This window comes from Gymnoscopelus microlampas (genome assembly GCF_963454915.1).
Source record: "Gymnoscopelus microlampas genome assembly, chromosome: 4".
In the NCBI taxonomy this organism is placed as follows: Eukaryota; Metazoa; Chordata; class Actinopteri; order Myctophiformes; family Myctophidae; genus Gymnoscopelus; species Gymnoscopelus microlampas.
In genome coordinates, this window is record NC_139941.1 from 6,661,027 (window position 1) to 6,684,375 (window position 23,349).

A 23,349-nucleotide genomic window follows, 5' to 3' on the forward strand; every position below is an offset into this window, starting at 1 on the left:
TTAACCGCTACACTAACTAGACTATTTCATTTACAGAGGAAAGAGGTAATATCATAATATACAGAAATTGATGCGAGAAAAAAAAACATATAAGACGTCTGTCTGTCTGTCTGTCTGTCTCTCTCTCTCTCTCTCTCCATGGACTTTTGAGACAGACAGACAGACAGACAGACAGACAGACAGACAGACAGACAGACAGACAGACAGACAGAAACCAATGTGTGTCTGAACATTTCTAAAATGACAGAGATGCGTTCCTGACTGCCCGACGCTGAACAGAAAACCCAATTTAAACGCTCTAAGCACACGTAATTATTGCTAGTTATTATTATTATTATTATTATTATTATTAATATAAGACATCTATCTGTCTGTCTGTCTGTCTGTCTGTCTGTCTGTCTGTCTGTCTGTCTGTCTGTCTGTCTGTCTGTATGTATGTCTGTCTGTCTGTCTCTCTGTCACACAAAAAAGTGACTCCAAAGCGGCACCTTGTGGTAGTATTTGGAACTTAAATTTACTGCAAAGCGGGTGAGGCAAATGAGTGAAGTGATTCTCTTATGAAAAGCGACAAAGTCAATGGTCACCCACTGTATGTATTTATAGTCACTGTGTTAATGTAATGTAGACATACAGTATTTATATTCACTGTGTTAATGTAATGTAGACATACAGTATTTATATTCACTGTGTTAATGTAATGTAGACATACAGTATTTATATTCACTGTGTTAATGTAATGTAGACATACAGTATTTATATTCACTGTGTTAATGTAATGTAGACATACAGTATGTATTTATATTCACTGTGTTAATGTAATGTAGACATACAGTATGTATTTATATTCACTGTGTTAATGTAATGTAGACATACAGTATGTATTTATATTCACTGTGTTAATGTAATGTAGACATACAGTATGTATATATATTCACTGTCTACAGGTAAATATTTCACCTCACATTACTGTAACAAAACATCCTCCAGTCTTCTGGTTTGAATGGTAACAGATGGACTGTAATGCCCACAGGTAGATGATGCTAGAGGACGCATCATGCCCATGACAGACAGCTATATGGTGACTTGATGACATACAATGACACAGTCACTGTCAGTCTGGTGCTTGGAGGTATGTTTGTGTTAATATCACATACTGTATTAGTTACACATTATGGTTATTGTCATCTTCATTCAGAGTAGGATGTGAATGAGTGAATGTCACATGCTTCTGTGTATATGAGCTGCTCATCTAAATAGCTGGGTGTGATGCTTTGATTGAATGAATAAAACAGAATAGACACTTACACTTATTCAAACCTGGTCTCAGCCTGCTCTCTCCACCATGGTCCATACTGGAGTTGGAGGAGAGACAAGGTCAGGTATTAATATTCTCTATGATCAAATAAACAATGATTGATACTGATTTTACACCATTAAACATCAAACAAGAACAGAACAGAACAGAACTGCATCACAGTATGATTGAGAACATTGTTCCTTCTCTAAACCTTGTAGATCATATAGACATCAAAGCTCATACTGTCTACTGTTCAGTGTACTGATATGACAGAATGTGAGAATCTACATACTGTATAAATGCACAGAATCTCTTTCTGTGTAAGTTGTGCATATATTGATGGACTTTAAGCTTAGTGTGTATCACTGAGGACCAGAGGGAGTGATGTTCTGAGAGGGAAGTCTGTCAGATCAGGTGTTGTCCAGAACCAAAAACCCACATATCTCTCTGTCTCTGTCTGTCTCTCTATGTCCCTTTTATGCCCTTATATGGAGATCCCTGATGTCATCAACAGGACGTCATAGTACTTACATCATAGACTGGCCTCCAAGTGGTTCTGCAGCACTAAGTTACTATGACAACAGGTACAACAGGTATTATATAAGCGAGGGACATGCATTCCCAACATCACACTAGTGCACTGGTTTGCTATACTACACACACACACACACACACACACACACGCACGCACGCACGCACGCACGCACGCACGCACACGCGCACCCTCTTCGTTTATAATCAGAGGTCAGCTGGCAGAAGAGAGGTCAATCTGGAGGAGTGACAAGCAAGTGCAATCCTATGGAAATATTACATTCTTCTTTGTCTCACTCACACAGCCTCCTGCTGCCAGAGATGAATTGCCTAACTTATTTCTATGTGATGTCTGGTGTTTACACATGGTCTGAGTAGACAGTAGACACTATGAACATTCACACACAGACCAAGTCTCTATGTGATGCCTGGTGTTTACACATGGTCTGAATAGACAGTAGACACCATGAACATTCACACACAGACCAAGTCTCTCATACCTAAGAGTGTCCAGTCTATAGTGTGGATCCTTCACAACAGCAGAGAGCATCGCTTCTCCTGATTCTCTTGGATGATTGTAGGTCAAGTTCAACTCTCGCAAATGGGAAGGGTTGGAGCGCAGAGCTGAGGTCAGAGAAGAACAGCCTTTCTCTGTGACCATACATCCTGACAAACTACACACACACACACACACACACACACACACACACACACACACACACACACACACACACACACACACACACACACACACACACACACACACACACACACACACACACAGAAGTTTCACAATGTTCCATTCTGTTCCATTGAATTTAGAAACATATTTGGTTATGTTTAAACACAGTTGAACGAAGTTTCAGGCATACTGACTTAAGGGTCTCCAGCATGCAGTGTGGACTCCCCAGTCCCACAGCCATCAAGGTTACGCCAGAATCCTGAAGGTCATTGTTACTCAGGTCCACTTCTCTCAGACTAGAGCTGGAGCTGAGGACTGACGACAACTCCTGACAGCAACTCTCTGACAGGTTACAGCCACGTAGCCTGAAGAAGCATTAGTGATAAAGCGTTTTTGATTATATTTTCTGTCAAAGATAGATCATGTAATATATGAAATATATCCAGTTATCAGTGAACCTACAGAGCTTTATTGGAGGCTTTGAGCACAGGCAGCAGCCTTAGAAGAGCTTCCTCTGAAGCAGAGTATTTCTTCAGGTCAAACACGTCCAGCTCCTTTTCTGAAGACAGCAACATGAAGACCAGAGTTGACCACTGAGCAGGAGAGAGCTTGTCTGTGGAGAGACGTCCTGATGTCAGGTACTGTTGGATGTCCTCCTCTAGAGAATGATCATTCAGCTCATTCAGACAGTGGAACAGATTGATGCTTCTCTCTGGAGATGGATTCTCTTTGATCTTCTTCTTGATGTATTTGACTGTTTCATGATTGGTCTGGAAGCTTTTTCCTGTCTGTGTCAGCAGTCTTTGTAGGAGTGTCTGATTGGTCTCCATAGAGAGGCCCAGCAGGAAACGCAGGAACAAGTCCAGGTGTCCATTTGGACTCTGTAACGCCTTGTCTACAGCACTTTGGTAGAGGTGATTTAACTTTGGTTTGTCTCTAAATAACTTGGGCCAGTTGGAGGTTGCTTGTGGTTCTGACAGTAGGTTGACGCCATCGTTGACGAAGGAGACAAAGACAAAAAGAGCAGCGAGAAACTCCTGAACACTAAGATGAACAAAGCAGAACACTTTGTCCTTGTACATACCAAACTCCTCTTTAAAGATCTGTGTAAACATTCCAGAGTACACAGAGGCATCTCTGATATCAATGCCACACTCTCTCAGGTCTGCTTCATAGAAGATCAGGTTGCCTTTCTCTAGCTGTTCAAACGCCAGTTTTCCCAAAGACAGAATGACCTTGGTATTTTCTGGATTCTTGTCAGAATGTGTCTGAACTCCATCATGATATTTCACATTCTTCTGTTTGGACTGAACCAACATGAAGTGGAGGTACATCTCAGTCAGGTACTTTGGCAGCAATCCTTTCACATCTGTTCTCAAAATGTCCTCCAGAACGGTGGCAGTGATCAAACAGAAGACTGGAATGTGACACATGATGTGGAGGCTTTTGGTTTTCTTGACGTGTGTGATGATTGGGCATGCCTGCTTCTTACTCCCAAATCTCTTGATGAAGTACTTCTCCTTCTGTGGATCGGTGAACCCTCTCACCTCTGTCACCCTGTCAACATAATTAGTTGGGATCTGATTGGCTGCTGCAGGTCGTGTAGTTATCCAGATGCGAGCAGAGGGAAGCAGGTTACCTTTGATGAGGTTTGTCAGCAGCACGTCCACCGAGGTTTGCTTTGTGACATCAGTTACAATCTCAGTGTTCTGGAAGTCTAGAGAATGCCTCAATTCATCTAATCCATCAAGGATGAACACAACTTGGAACTCTTTTAAGCTGCAGATCCCTCGTTCCTGGATTCCACCAAAGAAGTGATGCAGAAGTCCTACCAAGCTGTACGTCTTCTCTTTTATCAGATTCAGCTCTCGGAAAGTGAGGGGAAACATGAAGTGGATATTCTGGTTGGCTTTGTCTTCTGCCCAGTCCAGAGCATACTTCTGAGCTAACACTGTTTTACCAATGCCGGCCACTCCCTTTGTCATCACTGTTCTGACTGGTTCATCTTGTCCAGGTAAGGGTTTAAACATGTCTTCACATTTGATTGGTGTCTCTGGTCTGGCTGGTTTCCTGGATGCTGTTTCAATCTGTCTGACTTCATGTTCTTTATTGACCTCTCCACTGCCTCCCTCTGTGATGTAGAGCTCTGTGAAGATCTGATTCAGAAGTGTTGGGTTTCCCTCTTTAGCAATCCACTCAGACAAATTCTTACACTTCTTCCTCAGATTAGATTTGAGTTGTTGTTGACTGACAGGAGCAAGAGTTTCTAAACCAAAGAACGGAAGACACCAGTGAGTATATAAGTTAACATAAGTGACCGACCAGATAGTAATACAACATTTTGAAAAAAACATTAGAAGATCTTTATTTGTATTACTGTTGTTATTGTTGTCATGTTGCTGTTAGCAAAGTATTGCGGACCTTATCAAGGTTGCATTTGGCTGCTTATACCTATATGACTAGTGACAATTAAATCCTTCTGATTTTTGATTCCTGGTGTGTCTACAACACTCACTACACTTCTGATACAGATTATATTATCCTTTCTGTATGCAGGTTTGGCAGGGTAATGTAATTAAGACTTTCTTCCTCCATCATGTTAAAGGTGTGAATGAAGACTTTCGTACTGCTCTCCATCATGTTAAAGGTGTGAATAAAGACTTTCTTACTGCTCTCCATCATGTTAAAGGTGTAAATAAAGACTTTCTTACTGATCTCCATCATGTTAAAGGTGTGAATAAAGACTTTCTTACTTATCAACAGGATGTCAGCAAGCTCCTCCTGCTTCAGACTCCTCAGGAGGCACAGTGTGATCTTCAGAGCTCCCTCTGTGATGCTTTTCCTCTCCTCCTCATCATCCACCACCTCCCCTCCTCCCTCTGACTCTCTAAGCATTCTGGGTAATCTGTTGACAGAACCCTCTGGAACCTCTTCATCTCTTTCTTCACTAATGTTACCAGATTCTCTTCAAGCAGCTGAAACACATAATAATATAATAAAGAACCTCTTCATCTCTTTCTTCACTAATGTTACCAGATTCTCTTCAAGCAGCTGAAACACATAATAATATGATAAAGTTTAAATGCAATAATATTGAATTGTTAGATTGATTGGGGCAGACCAAGGACCAGATGGGGGGATTAAATCTCCATGCTGGCCATGGACCGCCTCAGGATCCCCCAGTATGAAGTGGCTAGGAATTGGGAAAGGAAGTCTGGAGCTCTCTGTTGGAACTGTGTACTGGTCAATTTCACAGTGTCATGGAAGAAAAGTCTTGGAAATGTAATTTCTCCCAATAGCAAACTGATGTCCTTATGATGAAGGTGAAGTGTCATCAAACAATAAATACCAAACCTCAAACAGACTGCCAAGAGCAGAGTGTGTACAATTCTTTTAAAAGGTGCAAAACAATTACAGTTCATTCATAAACTGGTCCTGTGAGAAGTGTTTATCTTTGTAAAACCCAGTTCATATGAGACTGGCTCAGAGAATAATGGCAAAAAGTAAAATAGTTATATTTGGCCTAGAACACCAGGTCCTGTCAGCCATTGCTGCTCTCCGTTCTTTGTGTTTCGAGCTGATAAAATGCTTTGGTGAACACACAGCCTACATGTCTCTATGGGGATCAACTCATCATGCTATGTATAGATGAAGTAAAGGTTTACATTAACCTTAAATATGGAGTCCAGCTCTGTTTGATGTTCCTGAGTTGACTGACCACTGGGACCCTGAGATATCTGCTGGTGTCTGTGGAGGACACACACACACACACACACACACACACACACACACACACACACACACACACACACACACACACACACACACACACACACACACACACACACACACACACACACAGTCCAGAAGTTAATGTAAAAAGAAAAAGCAAGTAATGATGACTGACAGTCATATTATACCAGCTGCATGCTTTATTTTTTCTCTCTCTCCCTGGTGTGTAAGAGTGTGTTGCTAGTAGCTCCACTGTGTACTGCTAGTAGCTCCCCATTGGCTTAGACCTGTCTAAGCCAATGGGGAGCCACTAGCAGTGTTGCCAGAGTGTTGCTTATTTCTCCCGCAGAATCTGGCAACACCGCTAGTGATCCCATAGCATGGGAGGACGGCCTGTCTCCCCATTGGCTTAAAGGACAGGCAAAACGGGGAAGTGTCCCCATTGGCTTGAAGGAGTGAAGGACAGCCAGGACAGCCAATGATTGAAAACATGTTGCGAATCTGTTGCAAATCTGTCGAGGATGACTAGTAGGTCAGTCTCTTCTAAGGCCTTGGCTACACGTACATGGATCTTTTTCTAAACGCACATTTTTGTGTGCGTTTGGGCCTTTCAGCCACACGCAAACGGTGTTTTTGGCTGCTAAAACGGATATTTTTGTAAACGGATAAATAAGTGAAGGTTTTCCAAAACATGCGTTTCAGTGGATCTGTGTGGACATGTAATCCGGAGATTTTGAGAAACGATGACGTCATCGCGCATTCGCACATGGTCATTATAATAATAAATAATACAATAATACATAAACACCGGACCGCTCATGGTCATTATAATAAATGAAGAGAGAGAGAGAGAGCAACACTTACAGTCTATGAAACAAGGCACGCTCATTTATGGCTAAATAATGTCATACTTAATAATAAGACAGTGGTGGGAAAAGTAGCTCATTCACTGTGTGACGAAAACCCTCTTTCTCTGCGCCAAGTAGAACACACGGCGCGCACACAGATTGAATGTGGGGTCTGTCGTCCTAAAACACAATCGCCCCGGTGCCGAGAGTCCCTGCTTTATAGTGGTGTTCGATGTTTTTACATTGCGAACTCTCACATGTAGGGCTGTCAAAAAAAATCGATTCATGAATAAATCGCGATTCTTAATGCCACGATTTTAAAAATCGATTCAAAATATTAAAATCGATTTTTTAAAAAAAATTATAATTTTTTTTTTTTTTTTTTTTTAATTTTTTTTTTTTTTTTTTATAAAATCGTAATAAATCGCAGAATCAAATATCAATTAATCGCAGAATCGCAATTTTAATCGAATCGGCACCCTAGAAAATCGCAATAAATCGCAGAATCGCAATTTTAATCGAATCGGCACCCTAGAAAATCGCAATAAATCGCAGAATCGAATCGAATATCAATTAATCGCAGAATCGCAATTTTAATCGAATCGGCACCCTAGGAATCGATTTTGAATCGAATCGTGAGGTAAGTGAATCGTGACACCCCTACTCACATGTACATAAACGTTCAGATTTCAAATATAAAGTGCTTACCCCTGAGCCACGGACGTTACAAGGCGATCCGGACCGCGATAAGTACCCGTATCTCCCGTATTGTTCAATAAAAAGCATTTTAATCCGATCGTCGGCCATTTTCTCCGATGCTTTCAACCATGCGACACCAATGGTTGGAAGGTGTATTGCACTCTGATACATTACCAAAATAAAAGAACATAAAAAGAAAATGGCCGGCGATGGGATTAAAATGCTTTTTATTGAACAATACGGGAGATACGGGTACTTATCACGGTCCGGATTGCCTTGTAACATCCGTGGCTCAGGGGTAAGCACTTTATATTTGAAATCTGAACGCTTATGTACATGTGAGTGTTGGCAATGTAAAAAAAAAACGAACACCACTATAAACCAGAGACTCGACAGCGTCATGTGAACCATGGCTACTGTTTGCGCTGCAGCTGCGCCCTAATAATGTTGTTTTCGTTTATGTTCACGTATGCTGTTCACGTATGCTATTAAAATAATGCAGATATTGCAGTATTGGGCCTTAACATGTGATTACAAATGTATTTGTATTTGGCCCCTCATATATATAATTATAAAATAAATGTAAATACAAAATCTGATATAAAATTGAAACATGCAGCTGATCGATGCGTTTCTGCGTCTATGTGTGGACAGGGATTTTTGTTTATCTTTGTCATGTGGCCAGGGATTCTTTTTAAAAACGGAGGACTAAAATATCCGTTTAGTAAAAGATCCATGTACGTGTAGCCAAGGCCTAAGACCAGCGCTTTGCAAGCAGCTGGTAAAAAGTTCACTACAGTTTGGAACTGTAGCCTTTACAAGTTCACAGGATCAACATTTTCAAAAACACCTTGTGGCGAACATGGTGGCCATTGTACGCAGTATCCTTGTAATTGCTGACCATAAAAGCTATGTTTTAGCTTTCATGGTGTGTGTCCACCCCCCCCCCCCCCCCCACACACACACACACACACAAACACTTTCCTCCGAAGTTGTCCCAAATGCAAATGCAGACGCATGTGAGTAGCCTCCTTATTGCCAGCTGAGCAACGGTATAAAGTTGCTCAGTTTATTTAATAATCCCAGGACTCAGGAGTCTGATAAAAAATGATGCCATCTGTTGTTTTCTGATTTACATTCTGACCTCTGATCAGTAGAGTGGTGTCCATCTTTGAAGTCAATTTGTCTAAGCTACATTGAGTTTCTGTTTCGCTGCCACAAGTGGGCAGTATACATACAGTAGGAGTGCACAAAGTTTACAGTTTACATACTCACATAATCAAAAACCAGACAGTCCTGTCAATCATGTCAGATCAGTATAAATGTCCCGGTTACATGGTGTCACTCCCTCCACTCCCTCCTCAGTGTTTGTTTGCAGCATGGTGTGCTGCTGCTGTGTAGCTGCTGTATACTTCTATGCTTCATACTCAACGGTGAGTCAAAGTACTATGGTTCATTGTCAATGGTTTGGTCGGTTGGTTACGGACATTGGTATCTGACATTTGAAACGCATCTGCCTTAGATCATGATAAACATGCTGTAAATGCTAGTGGAGCCAGCACTTACAAAAAGGGCAGATCGACAAGGCTGGAATTGCCTTTTAGTTTTGATGAAGTTTTTTGATTTCTGACTTTTATGTTTTGAAGTATATTTTTGTATTTTATTTTCCTACAAAATGAGAATGTATTATTTAATGGAAATCATGAATTTGAGAATTGAATCATGTTGTACAACTATAGATTACTGATTGAATTTATTTCACCTGGCCTTAAGTCAGGTTTTTTTATTAGGCTGGAGATCCTGTTGATGGCGAGCCACCCAACTGACCCAACTGGACCTGGACTCTGGAGTCCATCCCCCCCCCCCTCCACTGTGTGTGTCAGGAACTGTTCTATTCCCCTTGTATTCTCTCCCCAAAAGGAGAAACCCCCTGAGAGTTCCACTGGAACTCTGAACTTGACTTTCAGACTTTAAAGGGCCCCCATTGTTTTATTTTCCTCATACTCATGCAATTGATGTTCTGTATGTTGAACAGTTTTGTTACAATACATCTTTAAGTTAAACCTCTGTCTCTGTTTCTCATTCTTTGGGTTTTCCACACACATTGAGCTCTCAACCTGGTATAAAGCAGTCAATTTATCCATTAGTCTATCTATACTAAAAGCTAATAATAAATGTATTTTTTAATTGAATGCCAAGGAATTGAATACAAGGGCCTCAATGGAAACAAGACCACAATGACTGTTTTGGACAGACCTTTTAGACAAAGTGTTTTAACTGTACTTGTGCTGTTTTTCACATTCTGCCTAATAGAATATTCAATCAATCAATTCAACATGAATTAATTTGTTCTAGATGTGTCTTCAAACCCTGATTCAGAATTCACAACAGGCTCATTTAAGATGCTGCACTAACTGTAGGAAAGACATTGTGATAGTTGTACATTCTGACCTCTGATCAGTAGAGTGGTGTCCATCTTTGAAGTCCTTATATAAACCCTTGGAGTGGTCACTCTTCATGGAGACACAGCTGGGTTCAGGAGACTCTGCTCTCTGCTGATCAACCCTGTCACCATGACAACCAACATCAAACATATGTATTCATCAACTAGTCACACTAGTTGCTTCACATCTATATATATTTAATCACACAAATAAGGTCACAGAAAATGACCCTTAACGGTCCATTTGGTTCCATTTATATATCCTCAGAGTTATGGGGGTCTGGTTCTCAAACTTTTGAAGTTCAAGGACCCTCAGTTTGGTATGCATTAGATCACACTGTTTTTTAGGCTATTCTAGCATGGCAGTGTTTTGTGAAAATAATGTGTTGTAACAGTGGACAATATTTTTGTTGGATTGCATCAAGTTTCTATTGACAGCTGACTGAAAGGTGACAATGGGGGAGTGATTAGAGGTGTGGTTAGGGGTTGAATAAATTACCCATTGTTAACGCACATTACCAGGCTCTGAGGGGGCAATGTCCTCAGCTTGGACTATTCTTGCTTAACAAGATTCAAATGAACATCAACAACACTGGACTGGTTTAAAACTACAAGGAAAGCTAGCTTGTCTTCCTGATGCAGATCAACCTGCCTCTCACACAATATTCAATTATTATGCAGTTTATGAGGATATCGTCACATTTACAGTCAAAGCCAGATTACAGGTCCTTCCAACTAGACTCATCTTTCTCTGTGGTATCCTAACACGTTTCCTCCTCATTGTCTGCACCATGACCATAATCCACTTACTGAAACTCTGTCACATATTCTGAATGGCTGTTATGTATATAAGGGAATGTACATTGCTAGGCATGACATAATTTTTATTTAATAATTAAGGACATGTGTTCATATTTTTCATCATCTGTCAAAATGTACAAGCATTCTTGTGTTTCAACTGCCATGTTCAAACGGTGCAATAATGAAAATGATACATTTTCATATGTTACAGCTAACATGGGGCGGCAGTGGCTCAGGGGTAGAGTGCCCGGGTAGAGTTAACTGGAAAACCGCAAGGTTCCCAGTTTGATCCCGGGCTGGGGCGCTCCCCTAGAGTTAGTGTCGAAGTGTCCTTGAGCAAGATGTTGAACCCCTAATTGCTCCCGATGAGCAGGTTGGTGCCTTGCATGGTTTCCTCCGCCATCGGTGTATGAATGTGTGTGTGAATGGGTTAATGGCACAATCAATGTAAAGCGCTTCGGATAGAAGCGCTATATAAAAAAATGCACCATGCACCATAATACACCGGCAGTAGCTCAGGTGGCCGGTAAGGCGGCCGGATGAGAACAATCACTGATTGTGCCTTTATAGTGTAAAGTTATAAATTAGATGTGTGAGTTTTGAAAAACAATATTTAAAATATAAGGATAAATGAACTTAATTTTGAATTGAACATGATTTAATTTGTTCTAGATGTGTCTTCAACCCCTGATTCAGAAACAACAGGCTCATTTAAGATGCTGCACTAACTGTAGGAAAGACATTGAGATAGTTGTACATTCTGACCTCTGATCAGTAGAGTGGTGTCCATCTTTGAAGTCCTTATATAATCCCTTGGAGTGGTCACTCTTCATGGAGACACAGCTGGGTTCAGGAGACTGTGCTATCTGCTGATCAACCCTGTCACCATGACAACCAACATCAAACATTACATTTATTCATCAATCAGTGACACTAGTTGATACACATCTATATATTTAATCACACAAATAAGGTCAAAGAAAATGACCCCTAATGGTCCATTTGGTTCCATTCACAAGATTGTATAAATGGAACCAAATGGACCCGTAACAGTCCATTTGGTTCCATTTATACATTCTCAGAGTTATGGGGGTCTGGTTCTCAAACTTGTGAAGTTCAAGGACCCTCAGTTTTGTATGCAATAGATCACATTGGTCTATAGGCTATTCTAGCATGGCAGTGTTCTGTGAAAATAATGTGTTACATTTTCTGTATAACAGAAAACGTATGTTACATTAAATCAAATTGACCACATTTCATAACATTTAACTTTCTTCTGTGAATAAAGTTGAATAAATGTTGATCAGTATCAAAGTTTAACAACATCAGGATGACAGCAGACCAACACAACACAATGACACACATTAGAGCTCAGCTGGTTTTAGTGTCTATTAAATGTTGTACATTATAGTGGCTTTAAAGCAGTGATAATCCTATCCTATTATCCTACTATACATTTAAGGAATCTTTGTCTGTCTGAAGTTATGTTTCTCCTCAGTGGGTTGAGCAATTGATCTGAACTTACACAAAGACATTGACAATTAGCATATGAAGACACTGAAGAACAGCATGTTTCACTTTTCCCAAATGTAAGCTCTTTATTAGCATTTTCATAAGTTCTGTGTAGTTTGGTAGCACATGCGCGATAACAGAGACAGTAGAGGTCAGGTGGTTTTAGTGGTCGTACATCTACCTAGTTTACTTGCTGAGGACGACGGACATAGTCCATATAAAATAATATAAATTCATATACAGGCTTACACACCAATGGTTCCACAGTTTAGAGAAAAAACAGAGTTCTAAACCACAGTTTAGAAAAAAATAGTCATACAATATAAGAAAGAGTCTATCTACAAGCTCACAACGTCTCGTGTTCTACAATATTTATCTGTGGAACAGAGTCAAACTAAATGTAATGCCTCAACTCCTACAATTCCAAGTGCTTGTCAGGGTGTGGGGTCCCCAATTCATATATGATTATTATTGTGGGGGGTCCCCGGTTCAAAAAAATATTATTTTGGGGGGTCCCCAGTTCAAATATGATGAATTCCCCTCTGATCAATGTTGGGGGGTGGTGGGCTGAAAAGGTAGTGAATTGATCCTTTACCCTGTAGTTGGTTGACTAGGATCCATGTTGATGCTGTGATCTTGTCCTTATATTCACTCTGGATAACAGCGTCTGATCAATGACAACATTGTAAAGAGTTGTAAATGTAAGAGTTAAGAACCAGACAAAATACATAGTTACCCACATTAAAACATAATATGGACCAACGAGTTACTTCACTTTATGTGTGCGTGTGTGTGCGTGTGCGTGTGCGTGTGTGTGTGTAGTTCTCCTACCACACTGAAGAGAGTTCAGAGTTCATCCAAGGAACATCAACAGAAAGTCCAGACTCTCACATCTTTATAACGGACGGCTCAACATCCTTGGCTGAGAAGGGCAAGTCTGTATGAAACAAATACAGCCTGGAATCCAGTCTGACTCTACATTCATCTTTAGTTTTATTTTTTTCACTCTGGGAGGAAGTGAAACTATGCCTAAACCTAACCTAACCTTAACCCTAACCTTATAAAAACATGCCTAAACCTAACCTTAACCTCATAAAAACTATGCCTGAACCTAACCGTAACCCTAACCCCATAAAGACTATGCCTGAACCTAATCTTACCCAAAATAATATGCATGCCTAAACCTAAACCGTAACATCACAAAAAAAGAAAGCCTTTCTACCAGAAAGGTTTTCTGTCAGATAACAATAATAATAATAATAATAATAATAATAATAATAATAATAATAATAATAATAGTATACCAATAGTCAGATTTCAGGAATCCTGGGCTCCTGGGTGTCTGAATCACATAAAATGGCTTCCAGACTGACAGAGCAGAGTAAAAAAAACTAAACTAAAGACGTAGTGAACAGCGCAGCAACCACTGAGATACAATCACATGGACAATATTTTTACAATCACACTGAACTATGTTAAATAAAAGCGATCCTCGTTTACATAACACAAACATTTAATCAGAATAAGACTTTTGACATGCAAAGTGGTTCCTCCTTTTTTTCTTTTTTTATGGACCCACACTGTGTCCTCTGCTATTTGTGTTTCTGCTGTTCTTTCTAAATATACATTTTATACAGTTTATATGCTGATATTTTCCTGTTTTCTTTTTTTATAAAAAATATTTAATCCACCTCTCAACCAGATTGAACATTCCTTCCCATCAGACTAGTATCTCACAATTGAAGTGTTTACATGAGGCATTTGTTTTATGATTGAGTTATCATTCTGATTATTAGTGAAATATTAAGGTCCATAACACAGTCACTGTGATATGAATTCTCTTGAATAGAGAAGCTAAGGTTACCTTAGTGTAATGTAACCATGTTTTAGTACCAACTTAACTCTTCACTGAGTAAACATTTTACCATCATCATCTTACGTTAGCAACTTAGCAGCTAATGTATTTTGTACAACACTGAGTTTGTAACTTACCCAGAGTAAGTGGAACTAACATCAGTAGAACAGCTGTCGGTTAGATGACTAAATGTTGTTCTTCCTGAAGCGTTTGAATCTATAAGGCGTTTTATTTTACACCACTTGATCCACTGTGTTCTCTCCTTAGTCTCTCTCTCTCTCTCTCTCTCTCTCTCTCTCTCTCTCTCTCTCTCTCTCTCTCTCTCTCTCTCTCTCTCTCTCTCTCTCTCTCTCTCTCTCTGACAGGTTGAGCTGTTGTCTTTCATCAAAGCTGACGATACTGTAGAATGATGAATGATCTCACTTTAAAAGTTTCGGCTCTCGGCTCTGCTGGTCTCGGACAGGGTTAGGGTTAGTGCCAGGGACCGCCCCATACAAGTTTGTGTAGTCAATTTTCTCGCTCTCTCTCTTACAACTTTACAATAGCTATTTCAAATTGCATATCTACAAGCTCAATTTTTTTTAAAGAAAAACGTGAAATATCGTTTAAACATTGGGAGTCCTCAGTGCCAGCAAGATATTTCCTGATGGGGGTCCGTGTACATTTCATATTACTCTGGGAGTCCTTGACATGAAAATGTGTGAGAACCACTGGTTTAAACATTAGACAGCAAACCCGAATAAGAAACTGCACTTTAGAAACAATCCCAAAAAAACACAACCCTTCACTACCAATATGTACAAGCAACTTACAGGAAAGCAAGCCCAAAGTCGCTTATAATAAGCGGACATGGCAACCCTGCCCCAGGGCCTTGTCTGACTGAAACTTGTTCAGACTGGTTGAGCAGTTTGATTGTCAACAAAGCTGATGATACTGTAGATTCTAGAATGATTGGATCTCACTTTAAAAGTTTTGCTCTGTTAGAGCTGGATCTCTGATCAGGATAAATATTTAGTTCTGTCCTTCCTGCTGGTAGGAGATGAAAGAAAGAGAGGAAACATTATCAACACTAATGCCATACATATATAAGGTATAAGTCAGGCTTTCTCAAAGTGGATGCCGTGGCACCCTAGGGTGCCGTGACACCAGTCCAGGGGTGCCTCAGAATGTTTTGATAGTATTTGGAATTGATCCATATCACTTTTGGACCTACACCAAATCTCTTTGTCAAAAATAGCCGATCTACAAGCTCACAACTCATCGCGCTGCGATGCGTTGTGAGCTTGTAGATCTGCTATTTTTGACGAATGTTCCACCCAGAGTGGTTAAACGTAAAAGTATAGAATTATTTTCAACCTGCCCTAATGTAAATTGATATTCTCTCAAGTTTATCTCATGACAAACTGTATCTTAGGCGGAAATATTTACATTTTTAAGTACCGTAATATGACATAAATGGAGGGTTCTATATAAGTAAGTAAGTAACAATGTAATTCAGGGGTGCCGTGGATGAAAAAGTTATTTACAGGGGTGACCTGAGCCAAAAAGGTTTGAGAACCACTGGTATAAGTATTTGTACACATTGAACCAAATGGAGCTAAGGGTCCATTTGGTTCCAGGAATCACTGCCTCTGTCAGCCCACGGTACCAACAATATGTGTCTGTCTGTCTGTCTGTCACCACATGAATCGTCTTCCCCATATGTATTATGAGAAATGAATGTATGAATCCATTGTCAACTGCCTCCATGAAATAAAGACCTGGATGACCACCAACCTACTCAAACTCAACAACAAGAAAACAGAGCTCATGGTCATGTGTCCCAAGGCGCAGCTTCAGAGGATCGGTGATTTCCTCCTCCACGTGGATGACGGCTCCATCTCTCCATCCCCTGAGGTTCGCAACCTGGGTGTTATCTTGGACTCTACCCTCTCCTATCAATCCCACATCAAATCCGTCACCAAATCCGCCTTCTTCCACCTCAAAAACATTTCCAGACTCCGGCCGTCACTCTCAGACTCGGTGGCTGAGACCCTCATCCACGCTTTCATCTCCTCCCGCCTGGATTACTGTAATGGTGTCCTGTTCAGGCTCCCCAATAAAACCCTGGACAGATTGCAGTATGTGCAAAATTCAGCTGCCAGAGTGCTCACCTGCACCAAACGCCAGCACATCACCCTCAAACACCTCCACTGGCTTCCGGTTAAGTTCCGCATCATCTACAAACTACTCCTCCTCATCTATACAGCTCTCCATGCCCTAGCCCCAGGGTACCTCTCGGACCTCCTCGATGATTACATCCCAGAGCGGGACCTGAGGTCTTCTGACTTGGGGCTCGTCACCACCCCTCGTAGCAACAAGCGGACCCTTGGCGATATAGCTTTCAGCATGGCAGCCCCTGAACTCCCCCCATCTACCAATCCATGCAGACATCTACAACCCACCCACTGCTCGACTTCCATCCAGACGGCCAATTTGGAAGAACACCCCACCAGCTGACTTCACCATCCAATCAGCTTGGAGAAATGAATGGGAGTCCAAGGAGGTCCCAAACAAACATCTGGTGTCAGACCCCAACCAACAGGTCCCTGGCACCAACCTCCCAAGGAGACAATGGTCGACACTCAATCGATTCAGGACTGGACATGGCCCCTGCTTGGCCAGCCTTCACAAGTGGGGCAGTAGCCCAAGCCCACTGTGTGCTTGTGGTGAGGAGCAAACTATGGAGCACATCATAGAAGTTTGTCCTCTCCAAAGACTGAAAGGAGGATTAGTCACCCTCCATACAGCAGACCAGGAGGCAACTGCTTGGCTTAAGGACTTTGCATTCGCTAAATAAAACCTCTGGAACTCTCTCCCAATGGAGATTCACCTGACGCCAACACTGGACTCTTTCAAGTCCGCACTGAAGAGACACTTATTTACTCAGGCTTTTGGCAATTAATTTGTTTATTTTGTGTACTGTAAAGCGTCCTTGGGTTTCTGAAAGGTGCTATATAAATTCAAATTATTATTATTATTATTATGATGAATGATCTGTTCAAATCAGCTGGGGATCCGTATAGAAAGCTCAGCTGTCTGTCTGTCTGTCTTTCTTTCCTCGTTGGCTTATAAACAATTGACTTTTTATGAGTGTTTTGAACCCCCCTAAGAAAATAAAAAGATCCGAGCGTGGCTTCAAATGACTATGGATCAGAATATGTTATTGCAGTCTAATAGGTGTCAAATAATTCAATGAGCAAAATGCACAACGTGCAAAGCAAACAGGTTTGGGACATAATAGGACACCATGTGGTGACAGAACACACACAACCTGTTTGGCCAGGTTAGGCTACAATATCCTACAAATGAAGCTGCCATCCCCCACACAGTCACCTCATAGGGAGCCGGGAGGCCATTCGTCCGGTTTTAGACGGACAGTCTGTTTTTTGACCCAGCTGTCCTCCGTCCGGAGCATCCCCTGGCCGGACGCATAATTGTCCGGCTTTTGAGAGAGCGATTACAGTGTATGTGTTATTGTTTATATTTACATATCTCGGTAAATCTCCCGTTTCATTGAATATCAGATGGCAGCCAGCATATTGGCTAGTTTGCATTGCTGTGTGAGTGCATTTAGTTTAATTTTTAGTTAATTATAGGCTCGCTCCCAACAGTCACTCACACTGACTACTGACTCCTCCCTCCTCCCACGCTTGTTTATGTGGATGCCGGGTCGGATTGAAACTGACGCCAAGTAGGCCTATACTGTAGTTGTAATGCAGATAATCTGCAGTAGATTTGCCCAAAGTTGCCGAAACGGAAAACTTCATTTAGCGAACAATGGAGAAAGGAAAAGGAGTTCCTAAAGAAAAGTAGAATTGACGAGTATTGCTCACTTTGCACTTTGTGTAAAGGACATGATTGATGTCAGCATCAAAGGGAAAGGTGCCATAAAACATTATGCTTTGAGTGACAAGCAATAATAACTCAATCTGAGAAGTGCAGGTAGACCTACCCTCTCGTCTTTTTCATCCTGTCGTACAAAGTAACAGCAGCAGAGTTATCCAGTACCCTACATTATTATTTAACACCCTTTATTATTATCATCCAGTACTAAATGTCCATGAGTCTCCTCTTCTCTTCCCCTCTCTCTGTTTTATTCTTTCAGTATGCCAGTATGGATAAGATTTAATTGGGATAATTTAACTCAGGAACAATTAATTCAAGAAAAACCTAAGAAAAAGACAATCGAAACATGAACAAATAAAAACAAAAACAAGTAAAGAAAAAATATGATCAAATGTTATTCATGAATAGTCTTTGGTTCCCTAAATGAAGGGGGTCCCCAGCTAAATGAGTTAACACAGCATCAACATTTAAACCTGTTTGACACTACAAGCTCATAGCTTGTAACATTATTTTTTTTTTAAAATGTGGAATGACATTTTAGAAAATAAATATCCCACCGCCCCCCCAATACAGTGTTGAAAGTATGTTATAACTTTTGGAGAATGGCCTCCTGTAAAATAGACAAAAGAGACAAAACTACATGCAATAAAGCACTGTTTGACCCGTTCCATTTGTACACTCTGAGAGTTAAATAAGGATTTTACAGTAGGCCAATGAATGATCCAAAAGATAGATCTATATATTAAATATGGTTACATGGCGCCTTTCCGACGTTAACGAACCCTATACCTAACCCTAACCCTAACCCTAACCTTAACCGCACGCGGAAGCCACTAGTCGGAGTGGCGAGATGTCGGAATGGAAGGCGGTTACCATTAAATATTTAGAAAATGGTATCATGTGGGCAATGTTCCCTAAATTTCCCTTCCCTTACATATTTCTTTTTTTCTTCCATCAACCCTAGCATCCCTATTCCGGCGGGAACATTCACAGAAAATAGCAGATCTACAAGCTCAGCTTGTAGATCTGCTATTTTCAGCGAAGAGGGTGTAGAGGGAAAAAAAGGGAGCAGATCTATTGGTGTAGAGGGAAAAAAGGAGCAGATCTACCGAGCCAAAGATCAAGTTGACTTAATTATTGAGGGTTTAAGTGGTTAAAATAACATGAATCCAAAATATTAACAGGAAAGATAATGTGTAAACGAAGACAAAAACATCAATTGACACAACACTGATGCTAGTGCTGTCAAACAAGTCTATGAAGCTATCTATGAAATCTATGAAAAGGTTGACTTGAAAAACGCTGAAGCCTTAGATCATGACTACGAAATACAGTATACGACTTACACAAATAATCTAATTACAGAAGTAATAGGCTCTATGCACAGCAGCCATATTAGAAATAAATTGGGCCTCTTCCTTACTTCCTTCACAGGTGTTACCAATGTTTAGTGGCCACGTGAGGCTAGTAGCACAGTGGTTCTCAAACTTTTAAAGGACCCCCATAACTCTGGGTGTACAAACGGTACTAAATGAACCCTTACGGGTCCATTTGGTTCCATTTGTACACTCTCAGACTTACACACCTGTAAGAGGCCAAATTGGAACCCCCTCAAGGAACATGAGGGTCCCTGGACCACACTTTGAGACCCACTGGTGTAGCACAGTGTTTCCAGTGAGCCAACATGCACAACATCAGCACCCTGACTCTGTTTGACCAGAATGGAACGGAGCCTTCATTAGTATAATCGGAAACCTGTGAACGAAGTAAGAGGCCCAATTTCTTTCCAAAATGGCTGCTGTGCATATCGAACTGGGCGTCCTTGAAATAAAAAAAAAGTGTCCCAGCAATAAGGTTCATAATTCAAGGGGTGTTTCACCTGTCCGTGAGCAAGGGTTTGATTTTGCGATACCCTTCTGATAAATAAGTTAAATTAAAACAGCAAGACTCATTTGGTTGGACGGTGGAAAAGTAAAACCACAATAATAAGTTCAGAAAAAACAACTTTTATTTTCTAAGAGGCAAGAGGAGTCGCATGGTTTCAACGGTTCAATGCAGTGGTCTGTTCCTGGTGTGTGTGTGTCTGTGGGTTTACAGTCTAATTACAATCTTCTCATGTGACCACCGACAAGACAGCCGCCTGTAAACCTTCAAATTTACCAGGAATCACATTTCAAACGTCAGAATTTAGAGGGGTACATTCAACATTTCTGGGGTCGTTTTAATGTCTACTCTGGCTTCTGTGTGTGCATCCCAGACAGTTTTTAAGTTGCTTGATTCAGTATTTACATATTTTATATCCATTTGTGACCAAATTTGACTGGGAGACAGTCATCTAGCATTTTTTTTTTCATTTAAATTCTTTCATGTCACATGAAAGCAGGTAATCATAGCAAAATAATGATATATTGGTTAATACGATTGAGTGAATAGTTTTGAAACTACAGCTTATAGAACTGAAGTCATGTTTATGCATTTATTTCATATTTGTCGATTTAAGCTCTGACATTTATGTCAGACATACTCTAGTATGTGAAGAGTCTAAGTGGGCTATTAACTCATTTTGGATTAAAAAAAAGTTTTTCTGCTTTCCTGAAGAATGGGCACCAGCGAGATGACTGTCTCCCAGACAAAAACAGTCACATTTGATCAGACACACCCATTCAACTTCAAACTCCATTTTAACTGAGTCATTGAAAACAAACATCTGTGGAAAAAAACACATCCCCATCACACATACATCAGAACGCCAATATCAATCACCAGAACCAAGGACGTGTGTTTTCACTGAATCGATGCATAGCATACGCTCAGGTGCCAGCCCGAACCTTGCTTGGAGCGAAAATTTCAGGGGCCTCCGCACGTGGTTAAAATGGAGTTTGGGCTAATATGGGAGGGAGTCTGGGGTGCACACAAAAGCCAGTACAGATCAAAATGACACCAGAAGTGCTTTAAAATGACACACCCCTTCAAGTACAGTACATGACCATATTGATCAATACATGATGTACAGTTTGATTAAAAAAAAAAAAAAACAGCTTTATCTTATGAAAACCTGTTGGTATCAGGCGGAATAGGTGTCCTGGGACTGATACAAGCAATAGTCATTGTTCATCAATAATGTATTTTTGACCTGATGAAGACTCACACAGGTCCAAACCTCGTCCACAAATTAAAACAGTAAAAATGCATTGAAAGCTTTAAGGATGGATGCACATTCTACTTCCCTCCACTAGGTGTCCTTGCAAGCCCAACAGTCTTTACTGGGAGGAGAAGAGCTAACAGCATAAAAGCCTGATTTATACTTAAGTTTGTACGCTGAAAATAGCCGATCTACAAGCTGTAGATGGGCTCTTTTTGGTACGACGTGGCAACTATAAATCCGACTTTATGATCATTAATGTTAAATATTAATAAAGAAATGTAAACTAAATAGAAATGACTGTTATTAGTAGGCTCTAATACGTTCATTAGGATTGTTTTATGACAGGATTCTATCAACTCCAACGTTAATGCTAAAATGTGGATTCATGCAATGTTGAAAAGTAACGTCATATTTCTTTAAATAAGACAAAAGTTGGGTATATTTTGGAGAAAATATATGAATATTTGTGATAAATGGACTCAAGTTGAGAGTAGGGTTGGGATCCATAACCGGATCCAACAGAGAGGAACAGGCAATCGGTTCCATCACATTTGGAAGTTATTTTAATCAAAACTTTTAATGAAGGCCAAACTTATATAGATGTATTTTTTAATAGGAATCCTTAAAGGGAACCGTTGAGGAATCGGACCGTTAAATCAGTGGTTCTCAAACCTTTTAATGCAAAGGACCTCCAAAATGGCATTTGGCCGCGGACCCCCAACTCAAAATATTTTGTTCCAGGGTCCCCCCAGAAGCAAAGATTCAAGTTACAAATGTTCGCTTTAAATATATATATATTCAAAGGTTTGCACACATTTTCAAAAATAGCAGATCTACAAGCTCATAGCGCGCTATGAGCTTGTGGATCGGCTATTTTTGAATAGCCAAAGTATAAAAGGTTAAAGTGGTTAAAATTATTGTGATGCTATATTAACACATTTAGCTGGGGACCCCCTGGAACCCCCCCCAAGGACCCCACTTTGAGAACCAATGCGTTAAGGAACGGGAATCGCTAAAATCCTGAAAGGATCCCAACCCTAGGAGAGAAAACACGTCGTAATCTAGATCATACATTATAATCGGATGGATCAGAAAAAAATTAGAACTTCTCCTTTAACTCAAGACATTGGAGAGATAACTTTCCTAATTCCTAAGTTACTCTTCTTTCTCAAAGCAGAAAAGACTCAATTGGGCGAACAAGGCAATAATACACTGTACATAAATTCAAACAAGATCTACATTTCTAAGTGTGACTTCATAATGGAGTTCAAATATAGATATTCTTCAGGTGAGTTAATCATATTATTTTCAGTTTGCACATTAGCCCTTAAAAAACACTAAACATTCATTCAGACCGAGACCCCGCGCCACCGTCTGAACCAAACGCAATGGCTCTTTTCCGACTCCGACACAAACGCAACACGGAACCTGAAACTTTACAGAACGCGTTGAAGTTCTGCCATGTTTTTTATTGTTTTTTTTTTGTTTACGTTTGCATTATAACCACAACGCGTCCGTGTTGTTTTAAGATTTCTTTTGGCTATTCAAAAACAGCAGATCTACAAGCTCATAGCGCGGCACCGAGTGCCGCGCTATGAGCTTGTAGATCTATTTTTGAAAAATCGTGAAAAAGTGTGCAAATCTTTGAATATCGATTTTTTTAAAGCGAACATTTGTAACTCAAATCTTTGCTTCTGGAGGTCCCTGGAACAAGATATTTAACAAATGTTCGCTTAAAAAAATGCGTATTCAAAGATTTGCACACATTTTCACGATTTAAAAAAAAATAGCAGATCTACAAGCTCGTAGAGCGGCACGAGGTGCTCGTAGGTGCCGCGCTACAAGCTTATATATCTGCTATTTTTGAATAGCCAAAGACATCTAAAGTGACACAGATGGGTCTTAATGGGTTAAGT

General features: G+C 40.4%; 1 protein-coding gene across 1 annotated transcript in view; it reads right to left on the reverse strand.

Annotated features, from left to right (window-relative positions):
- The window catches only part of LOC311043907 (protein NLRC3-like), a gene marked incomplete at its 3' end in the record, with an annotated part of 28,981 nt that extends 14,309 nt beyond the window's left edge, over window positions 1-14,672 (reverse strand). Inside the window, exons 1-12 of the mRNA XM_084055331.1 lie at window positions 14,538-14,672; window positions 13,377-13,482; window positions 13,141-13,212; window positions 11,799-11,912; window positions 10,241-10,354; window positions 6,182-6,257; window positions 5,395-5,485; window positions 5,264-5,338; window positions 2,973-4,776; window positions 2,705-2,875; window positions 2,329-2,502; window positions 1,306-1,352 (exon numbers count right to left, since the gene is read on the reverse strand). Of these exons, the coding sequence (XP_083911457.1) occupies window positions 1,306-1,352; window positions 2,329-2,502; window positions 2,705-2,875; window positions 2,973-4,776; window positions 5,264-5,338; window positions 5,395-5,485; window positions 6,182-6,257; window positions 10,241-10,354; window positions 11,799-11,912; window positions 13,141-13,166 (2,692 nt within the window). The 5' untranslated portion in view covers window positions 13,167-13,212; window positions 13,377-13,482; window positions 14,538-14,672. The remainder of the gene's footprint in view (window positions 1-1,305; window positions 1,353-2,328; window positions 2,503-2,704; window positions 2,876-2,972; window positions 4,777-5,263; window positions 5,339-5,394; window positions 5,486-6,181; window positions 6,258-10,240; window positions 10,355-11,798; window positions 11,913-13,140; window positions 13,213-13,376; window positions 13,483-14,537) is intronic.
- Window positions 14,673-23,349: the final 8,677 nt, after the last annotated feature.